We start from the raw sequence: 27,630 nt of genomic DNA, 5'->3' as shown, positions 1-27,630 counted from the left end.
TTGAAAGAAAGGAAGCAATGAAGCAATTAAGTCAACAGAGAATGTCTGACAGGAGACAGAACTGAGCCCACATCTCCCCTTCTAACTTCTGGCTCATTACACCTCTACACTGTATAGTTTAAGCTAAATATAGAGCGCATCACAGATTTTCTCTGAGTGCCACTGTTTATCTCCTTTGTCTTTTCAAGGTGTTTGTACACATTCAACATGCGTATTAAGATTCTTTCGGTGCTTTTTTAATTATTTTTTTAAATCTTGGATTTTAGGTATATCAAAGCTACAGTTTCTTTCTAATTTCAGAAACATTCCAAGCAGTTCTCTGAAGTTTCTTTAATATTAATACAGCAGCCTCAACTCATATCTTGCTAGTATAATGAAAAGAGATAGAGATGTCCTCTGCAGATTTAGAAGTTGATAGTCCTTTCTAAATTTTTTAAGAAAGCTTTGGAGAACTACTTAGTTATTCTGTGTATATTATTGCAAGATTTTGCAGGCTGTTATATTCCGGTCAAAGGGCCATTCATTATCTAACCTTTCTTTATTAATTTCCTTTTCTATTATATCAATAGAGTGCAGCTTCAGCTGTAATTAGATACATACTAATAAATAAAAAATGCATACTTCTCATTTATTGAAGATCAACATTTACATTACAGTCGATATTTCATCCTTATGGCTTACACAGACAATATTTTTACAATCACAAAACTCATAACCTTTCACTCACTAACACAATTCATCCCCAGAAAAGTACAATGCATAAAGAACACTATTAAAGTACTATAATGGAAGACAAGAATAGACACAATGTGTATATAAAATAATTGAGTGACTAATAATGTGCAATATTCACATGATAGAATACTGAAATAGACCGTAAGACATTTGATACTGTAACTTAACCCTGTTGCGATTAGAATTAAAATAGAAGTACAAACATTAGTACAAAGAAAAAGTCAAATGGGGCAATAAGTTAAATGAGACTTATATTTTCATCAGTTTACAATATACAGAAGGGATAAAGGAGAAAGTTCAAATGTTAGGCAGAATAAAGAATTTTGATCATTTCTTGGCATTTTATTTAAGTTAGTCCTTAAGCCAGGTGCCATGTGGAAGTCTGAAAGAATCTGTGTAGGATGAAACTCTTCGAGAACTTTACTCACATACCACATAACATCCTGTGCACTCCCCAGGACCCACGCAGGCAAGCTGCCTTTGGCAGAGCATTGGAGAAATGCTAAAATGCCCTTAGATTTCTTCCACCATTAAGAACTATGACAAAAGCTTCACACCACCTAAGCAGGCAAACAAAACTTAAATAAGACTGATGTCTTATTTATAGCTGAGTCTGTTTCCATGTCCAATTCAGCAGTTACCTCCCACTCAACCTGCTGATTAGGTCAGGAGCAGTACTGTAACCTTTTAAGGGAAACTAATGAGACCTCTACTGGAGGAGAGAGATGAAACTGCCTCCAAATGGTCAAGCCAGATTTTTTTTCCCTCCATTTCCAGAAATGCTGTCACCTGGAGGACTAAAATCTGACAGTCCTTTGGTATTCTGTCCTCAGTGGGTGCTATTCCAAACCACTATAATAATGGAGGATCATTATCTAGAGCTTGTTAAAGTCTTCATTCCAGTGATCAAGTACAGAAAATCCCTTTATTAGATTCTGTGAGTATAAGGAAAGTGCCATGGAAAGGAACTTGTAATGGAAAAGAAAATTCTGGGGTTTGAGTTATGCACAGCATAGTTCTATCCCAGCTGATGCCTCAGTTCACAGCGTCCTGCAATTATCACCTATTGACAGGTGCTATTTCTCTACAGAAGGAAGCATAGGATAAAAAGAGAGAGAGTGCTTAGCTATACTCATATTAACAAAAGCTGAGTATAACTTTTATACTGGATAAATTCTGGTGATGAATGTGGAAGGGGATGGAGGAAGACCACAAGCCAGTAGAATTATATTTGTACAAGAGATCTCTTGAAAACAAGTAATCTGCATGCTGGAAGGTTCACATTCTTCATATCTATATCCAAAAAATTGTTGATGAAGTACTGGCTATAAAGTCAGTGAAAAATGGAATAATTTATAATTCCATATCCTACCATTTCGCTGTCACGTAAGCAAGCTGGAAATAAAAACAAGATAAATACTTTTGCAACTAGAAATCAGTGAGCAATTTACTAAATGATAATAAAAGACAAGCTTTTTCATGTAAAATATGTTCTACTTTTTCAGTCAGTGACACACTACTGTAGTTCTAGTGTTACTCAAAATCACTGAAAGTATTATCTCCAAACACTTTGAGAATAAATGATAATATTACTACATTTAAAGTGGAAGAAATGTTTGATTCTTCTAATTAAAAGAATGAAAGCAATGAAAGAAAATACTGAGAGCAAACAGCAAGTTCTGACTACAGCTGAAAACAAGATAATGTTTTCCTAAACAAAATCCAGAGATTTAGCAAACTCCGTGAAGAAAACTTAAACGAAAGATCTAAATGGGTGTATCTACCTTTTGAAGAATTCAGATTATTCAGTTATACAAAGTGAAACAATTCTCAACAAAACCACAAAGATAACAAGGATTGTGTTAGTAATAGGAGCAACAGTGATTTCAAAGGTATTAACTTGACAGATTCGGTGAGTCCTCAAATGTAAAAGAGTTTATAGTAAATAGTAAAAGTAAAATAAAAATAGAATTGATGTAGAAAAAAACAGTGGAATGTGATGTTCAAGAATATTACTGCAGAGCGTATATTCTCTAAAAACATGAACACTTCAGCTGAGCTTTCATTGATGCTGACTTGAATTAGTAAATCTGTAGGAAGATGTTTTCATTTGTATATTCCTTAGGGACAGCTGACCAAAGCTGTTTTAATGAGGAAACTAATATGACAACTATTGCTATGAAAGAAACTTTCAAAAGCATGCTGAAGCTGCTGAAGATTTTACAATATTATCCAGCAGAATCACAGACCTTAAGACAGGGTGCAACTCTTTATGAAGTATACTAGGCTTGAAGATTTTAACATCCTCATTTCTCTATTTGAAGAATACACAAGGTATTCTATTTCAAAAAGAATTAGTGTTATATTTATGCTTAATTGATGTTTCCATAAATAAAGCATATTTTAAATGAAAATGCACATACCTCTGGTTTTGCTTATGTTAAAAGTTGAAGACTGAGAAAGAAGGAATGCAGTGTACAAATAGGAATTCAAAGGCTATTGTAAATACTACATTTTCTTTTAGCACACATCATACATTTTTTTCTAACTTGATCTTAGATGGCTATACTTATGATAAAAAAAAAAAAAAAGAAAAATACGTGTGATTTTATTTAGTTTCAGTTTTCAGTCTAGGGATTGATCATCACATTACACAGTGCCCCAGGCTGCTCAGGTATCTGAGAAAATGAATATTGCTGGGAGGAAAACAGATCTAGGGAATTTTATAAAGATTTGCTAATACAAGCTTTATTTCACTGTTCCTTTCTAGCTATTACCACAATAACCTAATATTAATCATAACCATTTTAAAGGTACAATGTAGCTACAGAACCAGGATCTGAGATGTCTGCAAAAGTTTTTGGAGACCTCCTACAGGACAAGAAGAAAGGTCTTAATTCCTACTTATTCATGCAATGTCACAATGGCAGGGAGGAGTAAAACTGGCTGAAAATATGATTCAGGATATTTTTGCTACTTAAATAATTTCACCTAGTAAATTCTTCCCCCAACAATTATAGTTGATACTGGAATTTCTCCAATGTAACTGATCTACACCTATTTTAAGAAGAAGATACAAACCTAATAATCTGTCTATTTTCAGGGAAAGAATACCTGAAAGATTAAAAGCTGTTTGTATTTAAGAAGTGCTAAGAAAATGTAAACAGATGAATGAACATAACAATGAGAAAGTGGCTGAGTTTGCAGATACAGGAGATAAAACATGAAAACCTTATAATGTTTGTAAATAATCATTATCATAGAATCATTAAGGTTGGAAAAGACCTCCAAGATCACCAAGTCCAACCAACAACTGATCCTCACCATGCCCACTAACCATGTCACCTCCCATTGCAGAGAATAGTATCTGCCAGAGGCACATACAAACTTATCAACATATGTGTGCCTAGTGCAAGGCAGAATGGGGAGCAGTAAAAGTGAACATATTGCCACCAGGAGCTATGATGTTATCCAAGAGGTGGTGCAAAATGTCTTCCCTTGGTCATCCAACAACTCCAGAGCATGAGGAAGCAATGAGCAGGATGGGAGCCCAGTTGCTGAGCTGTAGGACATTCAACACCTCTTAGAGCAGCTCAGGGCCACAGGCAGAACAACTGTGTGGGCTAATTGAAATTTTCTCCTCACTTATTAGTTTATAAGATAAAATCTAGCACTTATCATTGTTTTGCTAGTATAGTAGAAGTTATCTTAATTAACTAATTCACATAACATTGCACTTTACCACCCTCACCCCATCCCCATCCTCACTAAAATATTTATATACGCATTTAGTTCACTTTTCCTTTTAAAAGTGTGCTAAATCTTCAGCAATACCTGTAGCTAACCTTGAAGAACAAAAAGTCTTCCTTGAAATCATGTTCTAAAAAATTTGCCACTGCTTTTCAGATTTCCAAAGATATTAAGGATCCTTCTTCCCGGAGTAACTGCAACCTAGCAAAGTTTCCCTTGTGTTATTTTTTGCATTAACCCTATATAAATCACTAAAAGTAAACAGAAAGTCTAGAAAAAATCTAGAAAATTCTAATTCAACAGCAATTTGTAAGCAAAATATAACAAAGTTTTGTGATCAAATCTCTGGATTTAACACCTGGGCAGAGGACCCTACTTTAAGGGACAGAGAAAGCAGATTGGGAAAGAAGAGCTGTTGACTATTACTGATATGGAAATCTGTTGCTACATCAGGTTTACCAACAGAATATGAAGCAAAAAACACTGTTTTACCTCAGAATGCACTCTCCACTACCAAAATAATGCTTTTATCAATGATAGTGATTGTGACACAAATTAGAAGTGGTAGAAGTATGCAGTAGTTCTGCACCAGGTGATAGTCAGCCATCCAGTCATGTAGTTGTGCCATGCAGAAATGGGCCACATTTATCAGAGATCTTTAGCTATTAATAACGGCATGACAATATTCTTGGTGGGTAAAAAAAATAAAATAAGTAAGAAAGAAATAAAAGCAGCAGTAAAGTTTTAAAGACAGGATTCTAGTTTTGTATACCTGCTTGTGAAAATTTCAAGATTTTTACTCATATCATGAATGATGACAAAAAGAAAAAATAACAAAAACTTCTAAGATTTAAAGATTTTCCTTAAAACAAACAAACAACAACAAACAGTTAAAATAAATTATGCTGATTTCAAGTTACAGTTGCTGATTATATATTGAAGTTTAAAAATTCTGAAATAGATAGCCTGAACTTCATCATACATATGATGCTGCTCCTTTGGGATGTAAAGTTGTTATACGTGTCATGTATGCTTATGCACCTTCTCAACTGACTTTAGTAGGAATTACAGAGATAAATCTGAAGCCAAAACTAAAAATTACGGCTCTAGCCATTATAGGAGGAAAAGGTTAAAGTAAAATGAGGATCTTTACATCTGAATAATGTATAAAATTATGCCTCTGAAAAAGTAAAATAGTTACCAAAAATTTATATTTATGGCAACTGTGTCAATTCTGAATAACCTCATAACAGAGATTGAAATAAGATTTAGCCTTCCTGATGTGCACAGAGAACCACAACTTAAATCTACATAATGGAATAAAGGGGAAAAAATGAGTTCATTTACATACCAAAGGAGGCTACAAAGCTGGGATTCATTGTGCCTTTGACAATTTGACTCCAGGCAAAGGTACAGAGATACTTTTGAAGTTGTGAGAACATAAGCATGTACAGGCAGTAGCAGGTCTTTACTTATTACATATTTGTAAAGGATTTTTTAAAACTATCTTTGAAGATAGAAAAAGGAGACTTCTCCAGTGAGAAACTTTCTCTATGCCTGGCATTTCGTATTTTCTTTCTTATGGAAAATGATTTAATGTAGCACCAAGCAGAACTCTCAGATCAGAGACAAATTCATAGTGCTCTGTAAATCTGATTCTAAAAAAAAAAGACTAAATAAACAACAGGACTCAAGCAGGAGTGAGGTATATATACATATTTTTTTTATATATGGGGACTTAAATCCATAGCTTTTTCACTCAGATTCCTAGAAGTAAAACACAACACTGACCATTATTTGAGCAACTGAACTGATTTGACTGTATTTGTAATATTGGGCAGTTTTAGTGTATGAGACAGTTTTCAGTGAAAAAAATCCCCAGTGTTGTGTTTAGCTTCGCCGTTTTTAACTTTGCTGTTTAGCATCCTGTACCTCACGTGATCTGTTTTGTTAGTTCAACTTTTTTTTTTTCTCAAAATCTAGTGAGTCTGCATATTCCCACTCAATGATCAAGCCTGAACAGTTACATCTTAATGCAACAAAGTAAGATTTACATAATGAGACAAGACTAAGACCAAAATATAGAATAATCAGAATTTTGAATGAAAATATTTAAAACTGCTGAGACAGTGGGATCAAATGGATAAGCATAGCTGGCCATTCATAATTCAAAGCTAAGTCTTTAGGCTTGGTGACTTTACAGTTCAGATTCCCTTATCTAATTCATGTTGTCTGTTCTCAGTATGACCTTTGCCATTATTGTTGTTTTTTACCTATTTATACACCTGCAACTGCTGAAGACATTTCACTATTCATTTTCAGTAGTTCTTCAGGAGTTCTACTCAAATGATGTTACATTCTGAGAAGGCAGGAAATTGTTGCTGCTTTTTAAATTATGAACCAATTTTTTGTTTTTATTGAATGCTTTTGAAAACTATTCTTTTAAGAATTAATTTGAAATTAAGAGAACCTGTAGTAAGGGCTTTACTTTTATACTACTTTCTATTGAATTCACTTTTATTTAAATGAAAAACTGTGATCAAGTCATTAATGTTGTGAAGAAAGTGAAACAAATAACCAAGGTACTGGAAAAACCTGGCTAAACAGATGAGAGTCAGACAAAGGTAGCCACTTTTTTGAGAGTGTAAGTTGTCTGCAGATGCAAAGAATATTTCCTTCTATTCAATTTATTTTACTGTTTAAACTCAGTTATTATCCTATTTTAAGTCAAAAAGTAACTAGAAGTTAAGAAAAATAGATATGTGTTTTTTCTCTAATCTCTGAATAAACATTTCATGAAAGAAAATGAGCTCTATCATATATTCTTGTAGGATGCGGTAGCTGAAAAAATTAGAAACAGCACCATATTTGTTTAATAAATCATTTTGCTTATCAAAACATGCTCAACTTAACTTCTCCTACACATCCAGAACGTTTATAGCAGGAATATGCAGTTTTTAAAATGTTACATTTGTATCATTTTAATTGAATTCCGATTTCCATCTTAATGAAACTTGACAGAAATCAAAAGTAAAAATAAAATCATTATTTAATAAGAAAAAAATGTTTAATACATACTGATTTACATTGTCTCTAAGATTAATAGGAACAAATCTACCAAGAAAGACTATATTCAGTAAGCAGTATTAATAATTAGCCAGTAGGAATCAGTCCATTTCCATTCTTTTTCCTGGACAACAAATGCAAAAATGATATTAAAATTGCTGTTTTCAAATCCAGATTTCTTTTTTGGTGATTTAAATCATGATTAAAATAAGTAATTCAAAATGTTTTCAATTATTTTAATTTAAAGCAATCCACTCTCTCCTGTATTAAACACCATTTAAGCCCATAAAATGAGTACTGTCCACTAGCTCAATCTGTTTAAACAGAGCAGAAATTGGTCAGTACTGACATCAGAGAGAACATGAAAGCTTTGCCACTCCCATATGCAGCTTCCCTGCCTTGCAGAGAGAATTCCATGTTCTCTGTCCTCGGTGTGTCCCAGACTGATGCCATACCTGAAATATGAAATGTAGTTTAACCTAAATCAAACTCTGCTCTCCAGAACAGAACGCAGATTTTGAAGGCTTAATTATGTCAGGAGACGCAGCATGAAGCCACCCTTTAGTGTTTGTATACACTGTAGGCAATGAGCAAAACCACTCAAAACACATATAGAATAGCTTTTATTCTAGGTTTAGGTAATTGATTGGCAATTTTGAGAATCTAACAGGTTGCATAGGTTTCATTTTGGAATCAGTGGGAGGTGGACACATAATTTGGAAATGTTGCCAGGCTTTTAAACCCCTCTCTCATTATATAAATAACTATAAAATATGTTCCAAATGCTTTTGAGCACAAGGTTCTCTAAAAGAAGAATAATAAAATAAACGATCCAACGTGTATTCCCAGCATTTACACATAAACACAAGTTAGCTGTGCACGGATGACTTATAGAGCATCACAGGTCAGTATCATGACACATCAGATTATGATCTGGTTTACAGGTTTTAGGTCTTCCACTGTCCATACCCAGTTCACTTTCCAGTGGGATCCCTGAAGTAAGGGTTTGATAAGAGTGTCTACTTACTAAGCATGCATACATATTTAGAGCTGTGAGTAAAAATGGCCTCTAATTTTAAGTCTGAAAATTAGGCTAGCAAATTTGGCCACAGACCTGCTTGCCTCAGCAAGATACAAGAGGGGCCACAATGTTCCAGGCAGAGCAACCAGCTCAGGTGTTCAGAACATAGGGCAGAGGGAAATCCAAGGTTTGTGGAATTTCAGAGAGAATATGCAGCTTCTGTTACTGCAGAAGGTTTACATTTTTACAGGCAACTCTGAGTTTTCCTTTCTTTTCTTTTTTTTTTTTTTTCCAGATAATAAGACTGTTGACTGTGCCCAGTACTTTTGAATAGGAGCAGACTGGTTGCTTCAAAAAAGTAATTGCCAAAATTATCCTGTTTTCCTTTGTCCCCTGCAAAAGGCATGCTATTTTCTTCCTTGTCAACACTTGAGGCATAAAAAAGATGATATCCTTTCATATTGAAAATTGTCTTCTTGCAAATAAATTCTATAAAAACTTTCTTACAGTCTAACTAAAGAATAGGAAACACCTCTCATGACTTAGTCAAAATGAATAACAACGAATAATCTAATCCAATTCATTCACCTAGGCTGCTTTTGCTGTCAGCAGAACTAGCAGCACTTCATGAATTACCATGAAAAGTAGCTGTTTCCCTTTTGCCAACAGTGACTTTCCTAAAGTTTTTGCCTACTGGAGTCTGTTGCTAGCTTCTGGCCATTGACCCCCTGAAGTCTTTATCAGTTTACCCACTGGCTCTTGTGTATTATTTCCCATATTCTATCAGATTTCATATATATTCATCTTCAAACATGCAGATCACATTAAATCTGCTCTTTGAAATGTTCTACATCTTAAAACTTTCTGTAGTTATCAAACAGCCAGAGACAAGAACCAAAATCCAGAAGCTAATTTGGAGTTTGTCACTGACAAGCTGCCTGTAGCCTCAGGGCTCACCTGTCTCCTTGCAGCCTACTCTGTGAAAGAGGAAATGTGTAGTTGCATAGCTCTCAGCAACAAAATAAGGACCAAATTGTCACTCATTGTCACATTTCTGTTCAATGCCTGCTTCTCTCTTGCTCCACTGGGGAAATAAATTGTGGCAGACAAACAGCTGGCAGAGAAATCTTGTCTTTCCACTCTCCTCACCTCTCTGGAGCAGATCAGTGCACAGCCTCCAATGCATTGCAGCAAGCAGGAGCTCTGAATGCTTCTAAGCCTCTGCTCATTCTTCCATGTGTGGGAGGAAAATGTAGCAGGGGGTGGCCATCGACCTTGCTCTGTGTGACCTGCAGTAGATTGGGCTAGCAGAAAGGACCAAGTATAGGGGAGCTGCTGCTGCTATTGCACACATACAGATTAAGCTGTACATTGGTACAAGCCATATCTCAGAGCAGCAAGGCTTTCTGTATTCATATTTCAGTGGTGGCAGCTCTGTGTGTGCCAGCCCAACCCCCATGTTGTTCATACTCCCTTATGTTCATAAACACAACATAAGAGCGTAAATAGATACTCATGTCTATCCAGGCACGCTCCTAAGTGGTCATAGAAAAGACTCTGACATTTACAGAAATCTCAGTAGCAGCCAAAATAATAATAATAATAATTAATAATAATAGTAATGATCATAAATAACAACTAGTACAATTTCTGAGAGCATTAAAAAGACAGAGTAGTCAGTATCTCTACTGAGCATTTATTTGTACAGTTTTTAGGACTTCCAGCTTTCAGTAGTGAAACCTATGGATTGCAGTTAGATGTACTATGAGGTTGCTGAAGATAATCCCTTGGAATCTTCTAACTATTTACCAGCAGGATAAGTAGAGCCTGGCAGCTTTCTCAGGACATTTATAGGTTGCTGTCTTCACAGAGCTCTTTTTTGCATTTTGCCAGCTATACTTCACCAGTAAATCTGAACATCATGCAATTTGTGGTTGCAATAACGAAAAGGCAGCATATGTGCCTTATGGTTCAAGTAGTCATTGCTTAGTGAATACATTTTTAAGTTTACTTTTGTCATTACCATTACAGTGAGGACCTCAAAGAGCACCCCATCAGGCCATTGTATCTGCCTACCATAGGCCATGGCATTAGCTATCAGAAGATATCTTGAGATGTGCACCAATGGCTGACCATCTCCCTTAACCAGAATCCACACTGGTCACAACAGCCCCAAAGCCAGCACAGCTCCTTACACATCCTTGTTGCAGGATAGTACTCTCTGATATGTCAGAAGGGTGCTCCAAAAAAAAAGTCTGAAAAAGTCTAAAAGGCATTATATGAAGCAAGAAATTATTTTTGTTGTTGTTTGCCAAACTGTAAGTTTCTGAATTTTAGACCTGCACTTTTGTTTGTGACTGCCAAGAGTAGCCCCAGAAGAAAATAAACTGCAGTGAAACATTAGTCCCAGACTAAATTCTTAGTTTTCTACCATTTCCATCTTGTGGATCAAGTTTAAAAATCAGCCAATCTATGTAAAGCTATTCCAAATATAAAAAAAAAAAAACAACAGCTAGTCTCTGGCGAATTTACCTGCCCTGCTGAAGGTTGGGTACTGAGATGATTGATGCCACTCATCACCTGAAGTCTACTGCTTTGCACATTCTTAAAGGCAGCCAGACACACAGTGTGATAGCTGAGGAACATCATAAACACTGTAAACACTGTAAAAACATTTTCACATCCCATGCTTTAATTTTTTTAGTATCTTTTATCTTCTTTGATTAGCAAAGTTATTGAAAAGTCACTTTCAGACTGAAAAGTCTTTTATGTTTGCTACTAATTTCAAACACAGATTCTTGTTTTTTGTTGCTTTATTTTCCTTGAGAAGCCTTGCATGAAGTAATTCCCTAATGCTCCTCTAACTGTGATGATGTCAATGCATTTTGTAAAAAAAATATAATTTTATAGGTTTCTTGATAACAGCTACTAAGTAACAAGTTAGAAGTAATTAACTACGTAATAAGTTTCCAACAAATCTGATTAAGAAAATCCAAATAAACTAGTGCAAGCATTTGGATTACGGCTGTCATACAGAGTCACCTGTTTTGGCAGTTATTTGTAGTCAGAAGTGATTTATAGATCCATTCAATTGGTGATCAAAAAATCATCCACACATTGTCTCTTTGCTGTGGTTAACCAGACATCAGACAAGGATTGTACAGTTTGACATATCCCTAACATGAATTTTTTAGAAGACAATTTGGATCACACTCTAATACTGCTTAATGCAGATCCTCTTAAAAATAATAATGAAAAATAGAAGATGAAATGTACGACTTCGATACACTGAGATGCACATAACCTTGACACAAGCAGAATAAAAATAACTTTCAGAAGACTGTTTTAAACTTTTTTTTTGGGGGGGGGGTTGTTTGAATTTTTGTTTTGTTTTGTTGTGTCATTATTAAATCTGGAGGAAGAGTGGAGTAAACTATGGTGAAATAAAAAAAGACAGGAATGAAATTCAACTGAAAAGACTAGTATTAAAGAAGTTTGCATTTTAAATATATTTTCTGTCTCACTGCAGTTGATAAAATATTGTTATGCATCTAAAATGTTATTTAAATATGAATGATCAGGAAATATTAAATCACATGAAATATTCATATTTTAGAATACATATTTATAGACAAGTACAAATGCCTTTCATTCTTGCAGGCCTAACACTGGCATGCTTATTACTGTCACTGACTGTTCTAGAACATTACCTGAATAAAGGCTGCAGAGTTGGTAGCTTTTACCCTGCAGTAACCTGATGTGCAGTTCACAAATGCTCTGAGCTCCATAAAAAAATCAGGGCTACCAAACTAAGCTCCCATGTTTTGACTCAGGAATATTTCTGCCTGTAAGGGACTACCAATGGTTTACTAGTGAAAATGACCAAAGGTTGAAGCACCTGACATTTAGGCATTTCTCCTTCTTGTATCACTCCAATGGAACTGCTCTGTGTATGAGGCTAATACTATTTTTAGAGGTGCACAAAGAACTTTCTTCTGTAACTAGTAGAAATTCTGGCTACAAGAGAAAAAGTAAAAAAGCACAAACCAGAGACAAGAAAGAGAAGAGGAAAGCAACCCAACAAACAGATGAAATGATCCTGAAGTGAAAGCACTGTCTTCTAAGAGCAGTAAATCACATCAGCTCAATTGCACTGTCAAAGTACATATCATTTTTGGTTAATTATATTTGAAAATAGTTACCGTACCTTCTGCTGTAACCTCGGCCATGATGATGATGGTAAGAGATACTCTGTTAAAAAGGTCAAGATCTACAGTGGCAGCTTAGATAATACCTCTGAGTTGCTGGCTCACGAAGGAGCTGCAGAACGAGCAGGAGGGAGGTCCTCTACTTTTTCTAATTCTGTTCGTTCTTCTTTTGTACCCTTCTGAACTTTCTCTTTCCTCTGCAGACTCTTGCCCTCCCCAAGCAACCTCAGGCCTTCCTGAGGCAATACTTCAAACTCAGTCTTAAGTATCAGCTTCTAACAAAAATAGCCATGCCTCCCAGTGAATCTTCAGCATGTTTTCTCTAATATCTTAAGAACCATGCACAGGACAAACAAACAGCAAAAAGGCACATCTCTAAACAAGAGAGGCAATAAAATACAAAAGAACTGGGAAATAGCTGTTTAACGCTCCTGCAGCCTCACTAACATAATTGCTGTTCTTTGGGGGTATGTCAGGAAACATGAAATATGGAGTTCAAAGTAACTTTATCCACCCCAGCTCAACTTTATTCTTAGCACACTCACTGCTTAGCACATTCTTCCTGGCCTTATTTGGTTTGGGGAGGGTCCTACGCAGCTTACTGCTGACTAAGGGGGAGGGTAAATTTAGGTAATTTTCTCCACTTTGATTCTTAATCACAGTTACAGAGCCAATAAAGACACCATTTTAAACCTATGAAATTGATAACTTCTTTTGATTTTTTTGAAAACTCTTGATATGCCGACAATAGTGTACATATTTGTGAAGCTCATTTAAGTCTTACTGAACACTTTCAAAAGTATAAATAGCTTATATGCTGCAAATTCAAAATATTACACAAAATTGATTTTTCACAGGTGTAACTCATAGAAAACATTAAACTTAGTACAAAATATTGATGATTATAAAGGAATTTTTTTTAGAGCTGAAAACAAACTTAGATGAATAAAAATACTAACAGTTGTAATGAGAATAGTTTAAGAAGCTGAGCCATTTATTCAGTGCATTGCTTACAATTTCATACTTGTTGCATTATGTGTGTGGGCAGAGTCTGAAAGTGAAATTAGTAGAAAAGTGCCCTCAAGCCAGCATGCCTCTACAAAAATGTCATTGTCACATGAAATCAGAATCCATCTTAAGCAGTTCTTACTACGGAACCTATAGTCAGCTTTTCTCTGCTAGAGAGGATGGCATTTGCACTTCTCATCTCTCCAGGAGATGAGAGATCACCTGGCTCTATGACAAAGTATAAGGGAAGGAATCTGTTTATCCAGTGCACAAGAAGCAAAAATGAAGGCTTACTGTACAGAGGTTTACAGTCATCATCAGGCTTTCCTCTTCCTTCTTCCCTGTCACACTTCAAATCTGACACAAGTCAGAAAATGATAGCCATTTTCTAGCCAAAGCTCAGAGTCAGTGCTCAATCCCCTCTTTTTCAGATCTCCTGATGAAATCCATTAACTAAGTTTTGATTACTCGGTGCTCAGTATTCAATGGTTTCTGATCATCCTCCCAGTCCTCCCTTCACTCAGACTGATAAAAACATTTTAGAAATAAATGTTTTAATCTGAAAAATGCTCTTTCATGAACACCTAAATGTTCTGTGGAATTACATTCACATCAACAGAACAGCAGTCCACAATAGCTCAGTGGTTAGTAAAGTGTGCTATGATACTAGAACAAAGTCTTTGTCCTTAATTACTCCTCTCTCATCCACTGGATTAATTCCACTTTACATAAACAATTAAACATGTTGAGTCACTTGTATTTTGATAGCTAAGATACTTGAGATGGACTTGAGATGGGAGAAAACTGCTTCAGCCAAACACCCCAAGAACAGAGCTAATAAATATTGCAAAGTCAAGATTGCTTCCACTTGTTTTACCATTCAAATAAAATAATAAAGGCTTAGTTAGGGTAGTTAATAAGAGAAATCTGAAGAAAACAGTCATGCCTGAATTTTGTCCTTATGTAGCAAGATCCTAATATGTGGACGATACACAGCCGTATATGTTTGCATGATTGTATGTGTTGTCTCTCCTTCATTGTTTCCATTTCAGCTCCTATCACTTGCCCTGTTGCTCCATGCCTTATTTCCTTTGCTGCTATTTTTTGCTCTCCCCTCATTCATGAGCTGATATTTTGAAACCAAAATATAAGAGCAGAGGAAGTGAAAGAATCCAACTGGAAATCAATTTTACACATCAGCCCAGTGCAAGAAAGAAAATTTCTTGTCACTTTCTGCAGCCTCTGCATTCTTTGTAGATGCAAAACACTCAGTCTGGAGGGAGGCTAAAGTTATAGTACACAAAATATTTTATAAAAAGTATAGCTCTGGGCAACTGCACTGGAAGTTATGTTTGTTACTTCTAGAGAGGTCTAAGTCAAGGCAGCTGGGAGTAACGTTTATTGGAGATAATCGCAGGGTTTGTAAAAATACAAAGAACCAGGCAAACAAGGTTCTGCTGTTGTTTGTTCATGACTCATAAGTGTCATCATCTGAAAATTGTAGAGGACATTATATTTATTCTTTAGGTGGCTGAGCAAAAGAAATTCTCAAAACTAAGTTTAGGCATTGTTAAATTTTTTTTGTTAAAATTAAGTTTAGCATCTGGCTCAAATTTAGGAGTTTCTTAAATGCTAAACTGTGAAATCCACATTATGCAAAAGGCCAAGAGAATATCTATACAGATCTTCAGTCCATAAAGTAAAGTATGTAAGCTGACACAGAATGCATTTTGGTGGGTTCCATCTTTGTTTAACTTGATAGAACATCTCCGTTTATAAAATGTCCTCTCTCTCTCCTTGTTCATATTTTTAACCATAACAAAAATAGAAAATATAAAATTACATTGGATCTTACAAGTGATATCCAAACTTGGACTCACAAAATTTCTTCTCATTTTCTTCCCATCAGGTCTCAGACACAATGGGGAAATGCTCTTGGTCTGAGTCCTTTCTCCTGCCATATTCCTGAGATATAAATTGTGTGTTAAATACAAATAAAATAAAGGTTCTCTCTACGGCATACTGAGTAGAGAAAACACTCTTATTAAAAGCAGCTATATGCTGCTACAAATATCTGTATGTAACCGTGAAGTTCTTGCGCACATTCATGTGGAACCTCCTGTGCTGCAGTTTCTGGTTGTTCCCCCTTGTCTCCACACACTGCTGAAAAGAGTCTGGCCTTGCCACTTTGTCCCCCACACCTCAGATATTTATAAACCTGTCCCCTCTCAGTCTTCTTTTCTCAAGGCTAAAGAGACCCAGTTCACTTAGCCTTTCTTCATAGGGGAGATCCTCCAGGCCCTTTACCATCTTTGTGGCCCTGCGCTGGACTCTTTCCAAGAGATCCCTGTCTTTTTTGTACTGGGAAGCCCAGAACTGGACACAGTACTCCAGATGAGGTCTCACCAGGGCAGAGCAGAGGGGGAGGATCACCTCCCTTGACATGCTGGCCATGCTCTTTTTAATGCATCCCAGAATGCCATTGGCCCTCTTGGCCACGAGAGCACACTGCTGGCTCATGGTCAACCTGTCATCCACCAGGACACCCAGGTCCCTTTCTACAGAGCTCCTCTCCAGCCGCTCATCCCCCAGCCTGTACCAGTGCATGCAATTATTCCTCCCTAGGTGCAAGACTCTACACTTGCTTTTGTTAAATTTCATCTGGTTTCTGACTGCCCAGCTCTCCAGCCTGTCCAGGTCTTGCTGAATGGCAGCACAGCCATTCATATGAATGAGAGTTGGAAGATTTGAGGAATCAATATAACAAAATAAGATTTTGGATATACTATAGACATAGAACAACAAAAAAATATCTAGGTATAATATCTGATTGTGATTAGATTTGGCAACATTGGCAAACATTCTTATAAACCATAAATTGTATACCATCTGATAAATTGGCCTGAATCATTTCTCAGTGAGAAAGTATGAAGTTAGATACATAATACTTATAAACTCCTTTTTAATGTGTAGGAGACAATTAATTGAACACCGTGGTAGTTCTGTCCTACATTTAAAGTAAACTACTGACAGATGAGTGCAGAATACAATTAAGACTGTCTGTCTTCATAGGCAGACAGGTCTGAATTCAAACCACTCTTTGCTGGGGACAGCTGACAAGTACACTGGGGTCATATCACCTTGGCATTCCAGGCTCATTAATGAACATTTCACAAGTTAGGTTTCGCAGAATTATCTCCAAAGCTACATGATAAAAGGCCAGCTGATACGGAAAGAGATATCTATGGTACTGAGTGTACCACTTTACTATAGACAATACTCCCAATTATACCTAATACTACAAAATTGCTGAAGCAACTTGAGTCTGAGTGTGACATTACTTGATTAACCATCTCTAATGTCTAATAAGATCCACTGATTATAAAACTGTTCGAATACTAGGAACCAAGGATGTTAAAGATATCATATCTCTGATATATGTGTGTCACACTCCAATATAAAGGAGGGAGATGAGGTTCTTAGATTATGTGTATGCCCGGCGTGCAAAGCAACGGTTCCAATGTTGGTCCGACCAGTTTATTACCAATATTGACCAGGGAGATGGGGGAAGGGAAGGTGAACACTGTTACCAATAAGGGTGATGGGGAAGGGAAGACAAGCGATAGGAAAGATAGGAAAGGAGCAAAGGGTTAGTACAACGTGGGGAAAGTCACCAGCCAGGATCCTAGGGGTGGTCCAGTTGCAAGTGGCTCCGACGGTCCGAGGCAGAAGAGCAGGGGCGGCAGAAGCGGGGAGAACAGCAGCAGCGACGGGCAGCCCTGAGCAGCAAGCAGCTGTCCTGGAGAAGCGGCACCGGGTCAGCACAGGAGAAGCAGCGTGGGGAAAGTCCAGGAACAGCGTCAGTCAGCACCGGAGAAGCAGCGAACAGAGATCAGCTCGTGAGGGTTCCGATGGTAGAACACCTCGAAGGAGCGGCGAGGTCCAGGAGAAAGCAGCATGTCTCAGGCAGCAGGCCCAGGAGGGAGTTCAGCAGCAGGGATAGTTCATAAGTTCATAAGGTTGGAAAGGACCTATAAGATCATCTAGTCCAACCATCCTCCTATTACTATCCCTACCCAACTACTAAATTAAGTCCTTTAGCACCTCATCTAAACGCTTCTTGAACAGCGCTAGGGATGGTGCCTCAACCACCTCCCTAGGCAGGCCATTCCAGTGCCTGACCACTCTTTCAGAAAAGAAATGCTTCCTCAGGTCTAATCTAAATCTTCCCCGGCGCAACTTGTGGCCATTCCCTCTCGTCCTGTCATTACTTATCAGGGAGAAGAGACCTACCCCCTCCTCACCACAACCCCCCTTCAGGAAGTGGTAGAGTGCAATAAGGTCTCCTCTGAGCCTCCTCTTCTCCAGATTGAACAATCCCAGCTCCCTCAGCCGCTCCTCATAAGACTTGTGCTCCAGGCCCCTCACCAGTTTTGTTGCCCTTCTCTGAACACGCTCCAGGGCCTCAATGTCCTTCTTGTAGTGAGGGGCCCAAAACTGAACACAGTACTCGAGGTGCGGCCGTACCAGAGCTGAGTACAGGGGGATGATCACCTCCCTGCTCCTGCTGGCTACACTATTTCTAATACAGGCCAGGATGCTGTTGGCCTTCTTGGCCACCTGGACACACTGCCGGCTCATGTTGAGCCGAGCATCAACCAACACCCCCAGGTCCTTTTCCTCTTTACATTCTTCAAGCCATTCTGCCCCAAGCCTATAGCATTGCATGGGGTTATTGTGGCCAAAGTGCAGGACCCGGCACTTGGTCTTATTGAACCTCATCCCATTGAACCTCATCCCATTGGATAGCTGTTCAGCCTATCCAAATCCCTCTGAAGGGCCTCCCTACCCTCAGGCAGTTTGACACATCCTCCCAGCTTTGTGTCATCTGCAAACTTACTGAGCATACACTCAATTCCCTCGTCTAGGTCATCAATAAAGATATTAAACAAGATGGGCCCCAGAACTGACCCTTGAGGGACACCACTCGTTACAGGATCAGCTCATGAGGTTTCTGATGGAAGAACAACCCCCTTGTGGAGGTCGATCCCTCTGTTATCCTCCATTTTTCTTGCCTACGTGACAAATCCCGTGCTAGGATACCAGGCAGGCATCTCCTGAGGCGGCTATCTCCCCACGGAGATGAGTACCACACAAAAGAGTGTTCAGCAGCCATTGAGCTGCATCTTAACTCTCTTTCATTGCCCCAGGACATGCCCATCTGCTTGTCTCTTAGACAAAGGATTTCGCAACCCTTGCCCAGGACTTGCTGGGACATGTTCGCACATGTTTGTCAGCAGACTTTGAGGCAATGGTATAAAATAATAATCATTTACAATGTATAGAGAGATAGTGAAGAAAAAGCAGTCTGGAGCAACTTTCCTTGTTTAGTTGTGTTCTCTCTATTTTGAAACTCTGCTAAGTTTAGGGGGGGGCATGTATTGTAGAATGTCAACTTAGATGAGTTTGGATGAGATTTAACAATTTAGCGATTCCATATGTATATATATTCATGTAATTACTTTATTCTTGCTATTTTACACGAGTACTTTGTTACTACAGTATTTGTGGCATTACTTTTATATCTGGCAAATTTTCACAGTAAGCCTCCGAAGTACTGAAGAAGGTATACCTGGAACTGAATACTTTTTAAGATGTAATGATGTCAAAATGTCACTTTTATAGTCTTTTTCCAAGAAAAAGTTGCATCAAAGGTTAATAGTGTACAGAATATAGCAGTAGCCAACTAGTTAGTAGAAACATGGGTCGTCTTTGACACAAAATTGAGTGAGAACAGTTCTAACATCCTAGCAAACAGTATTTTTGATCAGAAAGCACTCTTTCTAAGAAAGATGATGACATGCCTTCTGAGCAACTTTTGTTTGAGAACAGGGGAAAAAAATGTCAGTTTTTTCAAAACTTTGTTTGAAAACAATTTCCTATTTTAAAAGCTCAAGACTCAAAAGTATGTAGGTCCCTCCAAAAGTAGTTCCACTTATTTATAACCATAGAAACTACAACAGATACAAAAAGTGCAATACTATTTGATAGAGCATAACATCAGATATAAAACATTTTTTTTTCAACATAATCACTATCACTAGCTATGCATTTTTGACAGCGATGAACAAGAGCCTGCATGACAAGCTTGTAAAAATCTACACCAGTAGAGGTGACCCTCTCACTGTCACCACACTGCTGAAATACAGCACCCACTGCCACACTGTGCTCACATCCATTCTTTGGTCTTCATCAGTGTTCAGCAAGTGTTGATGGATGTCAGTGGGTGCCATTTTTTCCACATGGAGGAATTCAGTGATTCACCTTTGCTTCATATGCACTCTCCTGTCAGATGCCATTCTGTCAGACTGCCACCTCTGTTGCCATGTTGCCCCACTGGCAACAAACTGTAAGAGGATATTGGTGGGAAGGTTCAATCTCTACTGCCACCAACATCTGCCTCTGACATCATGGGCCAACATAATACAAATAGGGAGCATTACTTTCAGAGCAGACCTAATTCATCACACAAATATATGTAGCAATATAAGTGAGTCGTTTCTGAGTTGCAAAATTCAGATCCAGCTCCAAATTTACACTGAGACCATTCAAGTTTTCTGAGATCTTAAACAAGCAAACAAACAAACAAACAAACAAAAACAACTATGGTAACCAGCTTTGAATATATTTTTTTTCTTTTTTTTCCAGATATCCTCATATTTGAGCATACTGACAAAAGCAGTCTAAAAAGACAAAGACAAATATACACTGTTGTGCCAAGAACCTTGGAAAAAATATGGGGTAAAATTAGTACTCTATGTATCTTCACCAATGCAAACCCTACTGGGGTTGCTCAAGACCATTTACTCATTCTGACTTCAACAAACAAATGGAAACCTCACATTCTTTTCAATTAGTTACTTAACTTCTACTTGTGGTATGTTGTTATGTTATTTTACATTATGTTCCATTAAGTTATATTATGTTAACGATTGTGTGTTAGACACGCAGGCTTTGACTTCTACCCCTCAATCATATTAGCAAAGGATACTCCTCATAAATAGTTCCAGCCAAGGCCTCAGGATTACCAGATTTTAGTTCTTCCCTAGCTCTTCTGCCTACACTTCTTAGTGTTCTGAACACTAATTATTTGGGTTCAGTGAACAAAATATTTCCAAGCTAAACAAACAGAGCAATGGAAATAAGCTTAGATGATTGAAATTTGTATGTTCTAATTGTTTCCTGCAAATTTGTAGATCTTCCCCTGGATGTCCCCCATGTGTGATATAGATTGTATCTCTAAATGGTCATGAAGACTCTTTGTATCTCCTATGTTTTTATATAGTCATAGAATACAAAAGATTGTAGCTGTGACTAACACTTTCTGTGCCACAAAGTCAGCATTCCACCCAATAGCACACAGAAAATTGCCAGAAAATTCTCAAGAACACTGGCATCATACTTGTCACAAGAATGCAGAGAGAGATGGGTACAGAAGAAAGGAAAAAAAGAGAATAAATAAGGCAAAATTTGCAACAATTATCATCCATAGGAAACGAATTGCATGCCATCAACCACATTTATGAAACTGTAGAATATTAAAGGAAAAATGTTTGTTTCCACAATACCTATATTTTTTCTTGTTTCTGTTTTTTTTTTTTTTCTCCTTTATTCAAGCCACAGTCTTGGGCAGATCAAAGTGAGAATTTCAGATGAAGGACCTGGTTTGTTATTATCACTGTTATCACTACTTAAAAAGAAAATTGAAACAGATTTTTCATTAGGCAATTTAGACTTTTTACAGAGCATGAGTAGAAGGTATGAATTAGTTAATTCAACCCTGACAGTGCTGACAGCTGCAACTTCACTGAAGAAGTATTTCTAAAAAATAAAGGATCTTTTAAAAGGAGAAATAAGCTTGAGCATTAATGCCTTTACCACTCATCATAGCAGATATATACTAATTTTCCTTGAATAGTATGTCACCGTTTGTCACTGTCAATCACATCAGATTCCTACCCAAGCTCCAGCATGTATCCAAGTCAACTTTCTAATGCAAACCATGAAGAATACTTGTTTGCAAAGCAGATACCACAAAAAAAAAAAAAAAAAAAAAAAAAAACTTACTGTGTCCTTCTTACTCTTTCCCCTTCCTCCTTGAAATAGCAGAAAACAGATTGAACACAGAGGAATGAGATGATACTGAAGAGATAGGCAAGCCATTACTCTTTCCAAATTCATAGTTTAAATGAAAATAAAAGAATTACCCAGAGACACAAAGCAGAATGTCTTCAGCTGCGTCTCCAGGGCTTGGATGGCAAAGCAAGGACACTGGGGACTTTTGGAAGCTCCTGATCGCATTCCCAGGGCCTGAGGAAATTATGGGCAGCCCTGGTACAGCTGGCACAAGCTGCAGCTGCCAAGGCAGCTGGTGCCTGTGGGGTGAAGTGCCATCCTAAAGCAACCCAGATGATTGCTTTACATGGGTCCGTGGGTAGTTTCCCCATACAGGGAGGATTGGGCTCCAGTATAAAAGTTTGTGCTTGTGATTGTTTTATGGGTGTTGGAAATACTTTGTTGAAAATAGTACTTACTTTGTATTTTAAATTTGTAAACGTTTTTTTGAAGCAGATATTTGGCCATAAAATCCCATTTTGCATCCCTTGTGTCTGTAAGATTTTAGTCTGGGATTACTTGATGTTCTACTTTTTTGAGCCAGTAAGGTAGTTCAAACAAGCTTGTATTCATGCCTGGTGAGAGGATTTGTGAAACAACTATAGCCTGATGTTTGGATTTCAGTCCATCTCACAGTGCTTCCTGATGATGAACATGGAGAGGCTGTTTCTTGTTTCTTAGGTAACAGACAATTGAGAGGGAAGGTGGTTTTTTTTTTTTGTTTTGTTTTTTGCTTCAGAGGGGGAAGGTAACTAGGGTTTTACTTAATTTCTGCATAAGGCAGATATAGCAGTACTCCTCTGCACTACACAGTAAAAAAAAATATATATTCTCTCTTCTACATTTATGAAACAGAGCATGACATCTGACACTAGGTAGGCTGCAGCAGCAATGAAAGCAACACAGCATCAAAACTGCATGAATGCAGAAAGAGAACAACCAACCAGCACACGTACCTTTCACACATCACCAACCGCTTTAGCATGCTAATATTCATGATCCTGTTTATGTATCCTACATTGCAAAGAGCTGCCTGGTAGAAGTCTGTGTGCTGTGCAGTCTTGGGGGAGGTTAAGGCTGAGAGGCAGTGAGAGGTGCGTGTCACAAGCAGAAGCACAATCCCATTCCCCCTCCTTGTCAGCCTAACATACAGTCCTTCTCTGAAAAAGGCATGCCTCTGGCTCCCTTAACAGCATTTGTGAGACGGATCCTCCTGACACCACTCTGCCTGCCAGCACATTTGTTTTATTAGCTCTTTTTAACTCTCATTTGTTACAGCAGTTCCCTGACTGCAACCAGGGTAGGCCACTGGCAGACTGAATCCTCACAGTCTTTTTAAATTACTCAGAAGACACTTTCCAACTCTTCCACTCCACACAATTACAAGATTTTCCTCTTAAGAGACTTCAGTCAACATGTATCAGGAAGAGTCTCTTTTGACTTGTCTGGTCATATAAGATGTATCAAACTTTTCATTTGGATCAAAAGTTGTGAAGGATCAGTCACTTAAATATGGTGATCCGCAAGTAAGTTCTTGTCTTGAATAGTCTGTTGGTCATTTCTTTTTTCTTTTTAAAGAAGGTAATTTAAACACACCTGTCACTCTTAAGTCCAAGGCAGTTGGAGGATATTAATATTCTCTTGAATTATTTAAAAGATATGACTAATGCTTCATGTACCATAAGACTGTTATCTGCAAAAATAACATCCATGTCAGTCATTGCTGGGCAGTTAGAGTTTCATCACTAGCATTTACTTAAATTTCCGAGTCCTGTCTGAGTACAAAGAATTCCTCCAGGTTGTCAGCTCTACTTCATCTTCACGTCTAAAGACCAGCTTACAGACTCTTTCACATTGTTCCTTTTGATCAGGATCTCTTTCCTGAAGAAAATCCCATATAAAAGATCAAAAGTATTTCAGATAGTTTTCTTGTAAACCACCAAAGAGTACAGTGTGGATAAGTTAGACATTCTGGCATCGCGTAAGACCTGTCTCAAGAAGGCACAACTACATCCTACAGAATTTTTGTTGAAGTCCATAAGAAGAGCAATAATAGCTATCAAGGAACAGAACTGTATACAATCCACCACACAGAAAAAATCCCCATGGTTTATACTGTACCTCTGCAGAAGCAATATGGCCAATCTTAAACATAGCCTTCACTTGTACCCTAGCAGTAAAACATCCCTGGAGGAAGTATAACATGCTTTATAAAGAAAAAAATAGAAACTGTAGTTCATTTATGGCACAGCATACCTGCCCCCTACTACATGTGCTTGATATCACAAGAATACTTAGCTATGGATATTATTTCTAGTTATTATATGGTGTTGCTTCAAGAAGTAGTTCGTGAAGGAGTTTGTTTTCCATTCTGCTACTTCCAAGTGAAATGGCACCAGCACAGCTAATCAGGTATTCCTTTAAAAAATGTGTATTCCTCCATGCTTAATGAAACAGATGTCATGCGTGATGAACAAGAATATTTTGAAGAAAGCAGTTCCTTTCCCACCGCAGCAAGGACTGAGGAAGATTTCTCTCACCTGTTGCTAATGAATTCTTGGAGAGTCCCTGGCACTGAGAAACCTCTTACTCACTCAACCCAATCAGAGCCTAATTTTAAGATCATTACACATCTCTGTTAAAGCAAGTAAGAACAGCTAGAAATTTAGAAAACTGAATTCAGGTTATATGCTTGCATTGCATTGAATACGTCATCAATAATTGTAAGCATGAGACTTTAAACAAAAACATGAATATATGTTGAGATAACTCTGGAAAAAAAATCATTCTATTTACTCACTCAATTTTTGTCTGTCCTTGAACCAAATGTCATTCAGCAAATGCAGAACATACAAAAACAAAACAAAATAAAACAACCCAGTCAGGAATGCATGAACACATGCCACACATTTTAAAGATCTATAAGGTTTTTTTTTTTGTTAATCTCAGTGTAAAAGTGCACATAATATTTCTGTAACATTTATTTGTAAATCTTGCTCTCATCTTTTGTTTACTGCTACAATATTTTTGTAGTACATGCCACAAAACTGAATTTTATTTCCATAATTGTGTGTATCAAGACAGTGGCTTCAAGATTACAATTTAACTTTGTAAGTAGTTTGATTTATACTTCCTTGGACCATTACAAACAAACTGTAAAATAGTCCTGCCTTTAGTTCATCAAGTGTTAGATGGTAGTCTCACAGAGAAGCAGCAATGTACCTAATCATTGCTACTGATGGAAAGAAAATGAGCACTTCTGTGCAAAATGCATTTCCTCCCCCTCCACCTCATACTAATTATATTTATATCGATTTTCTAAAAATTCAGTTTTCACAGTAGTACTACACTAATTTTTTTCATTTAGGTCTTGGCTAGATCCTGATGTGTTGCAGGTAGCCAGTGCATAAGCACTGGACTACTGCGGAGATGGGAATTGTTATGTTGCTTCAGTTCTGTCTAAATATTTGGTTGGAGCTTTTGATCATGCATTCTGGTAAAATCTGAACTGAGAAGATTCATAAAAATTTCTACTGACACTTTCTCAGTACCTTCTGAGAGACATGGCCTTGTGATGACTGGCTTGCTTTGTCAGACTCTGGCTGTGTCAACCATAAAAGTAAAAATATTTGGACATTTTGAGCACCAAGAGTTCAGTGAGGAGCCCAGATATACAAGTACAGCTTGAACAGTAGCAGCCTGTGGTTCCTAGGTCTGTGGCTAGATATGCTTGATAGAGCAGATCTGTTGCTACAGCCAAGCTGGGGGCAGCCACAGTGAGGACTGAGAGCAGGTCATCTCAATACCTATAACTGTGCAAACATTCACCAGAGAATTTTAACATACATGCCTCTGTAGATAATGTATCATGGTATATCAAACAATTTACAAATAAGTTCTGAGCCAGGTGCATTCTCATGTCCTCATCTTGAGATTTTTTTTTTCTGCCACCCTTTCTGGTAAGAGAGCAACTTATATCCACAGCTCTAAGGAAGAGATTTCAGTGCACCACTTTTAGTTAGTCTGTTGTGGCAAAGGCATCTAAAATAAAAGACAAAGACATTAAATATAAACTGTTACTTTATCAACCTTTACAAGAATCTGGAACCCAGTGTAAGAAATTCACACCTGCAATCACCTACTGTGTCTGTTGCTCAACACCAAAATAACTTGGGGAGTTCTCATCTGTCACTATTAAAAGGAAATAAAACAGCACTATTAAATATAAGCTCACCATGAGAATTTTAAACAGTTTGACACAATTTTATATTAAAAGAAAATACTCACAAGCTATTTTTCAAGTGATTAAAATTGATTAATTCACCACTAAAAAGACTATTTGCATAATTTTGGGGATATATAATTAACACAGTGATTTCTATGAACACTTTAGTATTGAAAGACTTTCTAAAGTTTCTTCTTCCAAATCAAACTATTTTTACATTCATAACCAGTAGGACAAAATTAAATATATATGCATTGTTCCCTGTACTGTCCATAGTCATGTTACAGAGAATAAGTGCAAATTTTTGAGGCTGTTACTGGTGATGGAAACACTTTGTCTAAGTGTTCTGACAAGTACATAATATGGTATATTGTTCCTCCACCTTAATTATATATTATTAAGATGGAAGAACTCCAGTGCCAATTGAAGCTTTACTGGGTTTTACAACAGATGAATGCTGCTCACACATAATCACCACTCACTGAAAGCCCAGTATTTTGTAGCTACTGAGTTCGGAGAATATGAAGAATCAGACAGTATGGGAATGCCTATGTTTAGAAAGGATAAATGTCAAAATGCAAAACCAAAAGGACATCAGTGTACTAGTATACTAGTGTATGCAAGATGAGAGAAACACACATTTTTCTCCTATTATTTCTGACCTGGAAAAAGACAAAAGAAATGCAGAATTAGCAACTTTCTGTTACCTACCTAATCCTTTTAAGACAGCCTGGTGTTAGAGCTCTTGTAATACCAATGAAACCAGTAACAGAAACACAACACCTTTGGTTATTTAATGTTTGGCTGGTGCAAAGTTCACACATCAATTTTGCAAAAAAGAGAAAGAAATTAAAAGCTTTAAAAATTCTCAGATATCTCAATAAAAAGAGAAGTAAATGTTTCCCAGGCCAGTTCAGAAGTAAATTGCCTGTCCCTGTCTGTGGGGTAAATAACTCCCAAGGATGGTACTCCGCAAAGAGATAGCATAGGGGATGGCGTATTTTAAGTAGTTCTATATAAACAGTATACAAATAATACAAAAGAGAAGATGGCTCACCTTCAGGATGACAAGGCTCACAGGGGACTCCATGTGGGAGGGATCTCCAAGAAGAGATCCTTCACTGGTGGTGGTCAGCCCTTAAATGGGGTTTGGGAGAGGTGGAACCAGGCTCCACCCCTTCCACTCACACAGGTATATCACCTTCACCTGCAGCCCCATGGCTGACTCAGTGCTCACCTCAGGTGACCAATCAGTGGTTCAGGCTGTGATTCAGCAGTTCCCATACACTGTCCTCCAAGGAAATACTAAAAGAATGGCAGAAAAAAAAAATACAGTGTGAGCAGACTGGTATTATTCTACTGGTAACATAAATTGGTCTGTAGACAAAATACCAGTTCTTTGGTCAGATTTTATCAAGAAAATCCAACTGCTTCACTGTTAA

General features: G+C 37.4%; 1 protein-coding gene across 2 annotated transcripts in view; it reads right to left on the bottom strand.

The window, feature by feature from the left end:
- Nucleotides 1–22,035, bottom strand: part of TRDN (triadin) — a 209,831-nt gene extending 187,796 nt beyond the window's left edge. Inside the window, exon 1 of one of the 2 annotated variants that reach the window (XM_065734365.1) lies at nt 21,916–22,035. Coding sequence is in view for 1 of the 2 variants with exons in the window: in XM_065734358.1 (XP_065590430.1) it covers nt 12,780–12,801 (22 nt within the window). In the remaining variant the exon portion in view is untranslated. Of the gene's footprint in view, nt 1–12,779; nt 13,153–21,915 lie in introns of those variants that run through there. The other variant, XM_065734358.1, reaches the window with a different exon arrangement.
- Nucleotides 22,036–27,630: the final 5,595 nt, after the last annotated feature.

Source organism: Cyrtonyx montezumae, unplaced genomic scaffold (genome assembly GCF_038088225.1).
Source record: "Cyrtonyx montezumae isolate F1298 unplaced genomic scaffold, pur_monq_1.0 scaffold_0, whole genome shotgun sequence".
Classification (NCBI taxonomy): Eukaryota; Metazoa; Chordata; class Aves; order Galliformes; family Odontophoridae; genus Cyrtonyx; species Cyrtonyx montezumae.
The sequence above is the reverse complement of the archived record's forward strand: the minus strand, read 5'-3'. Positions and strand labels throughout refer to the sequence as shown.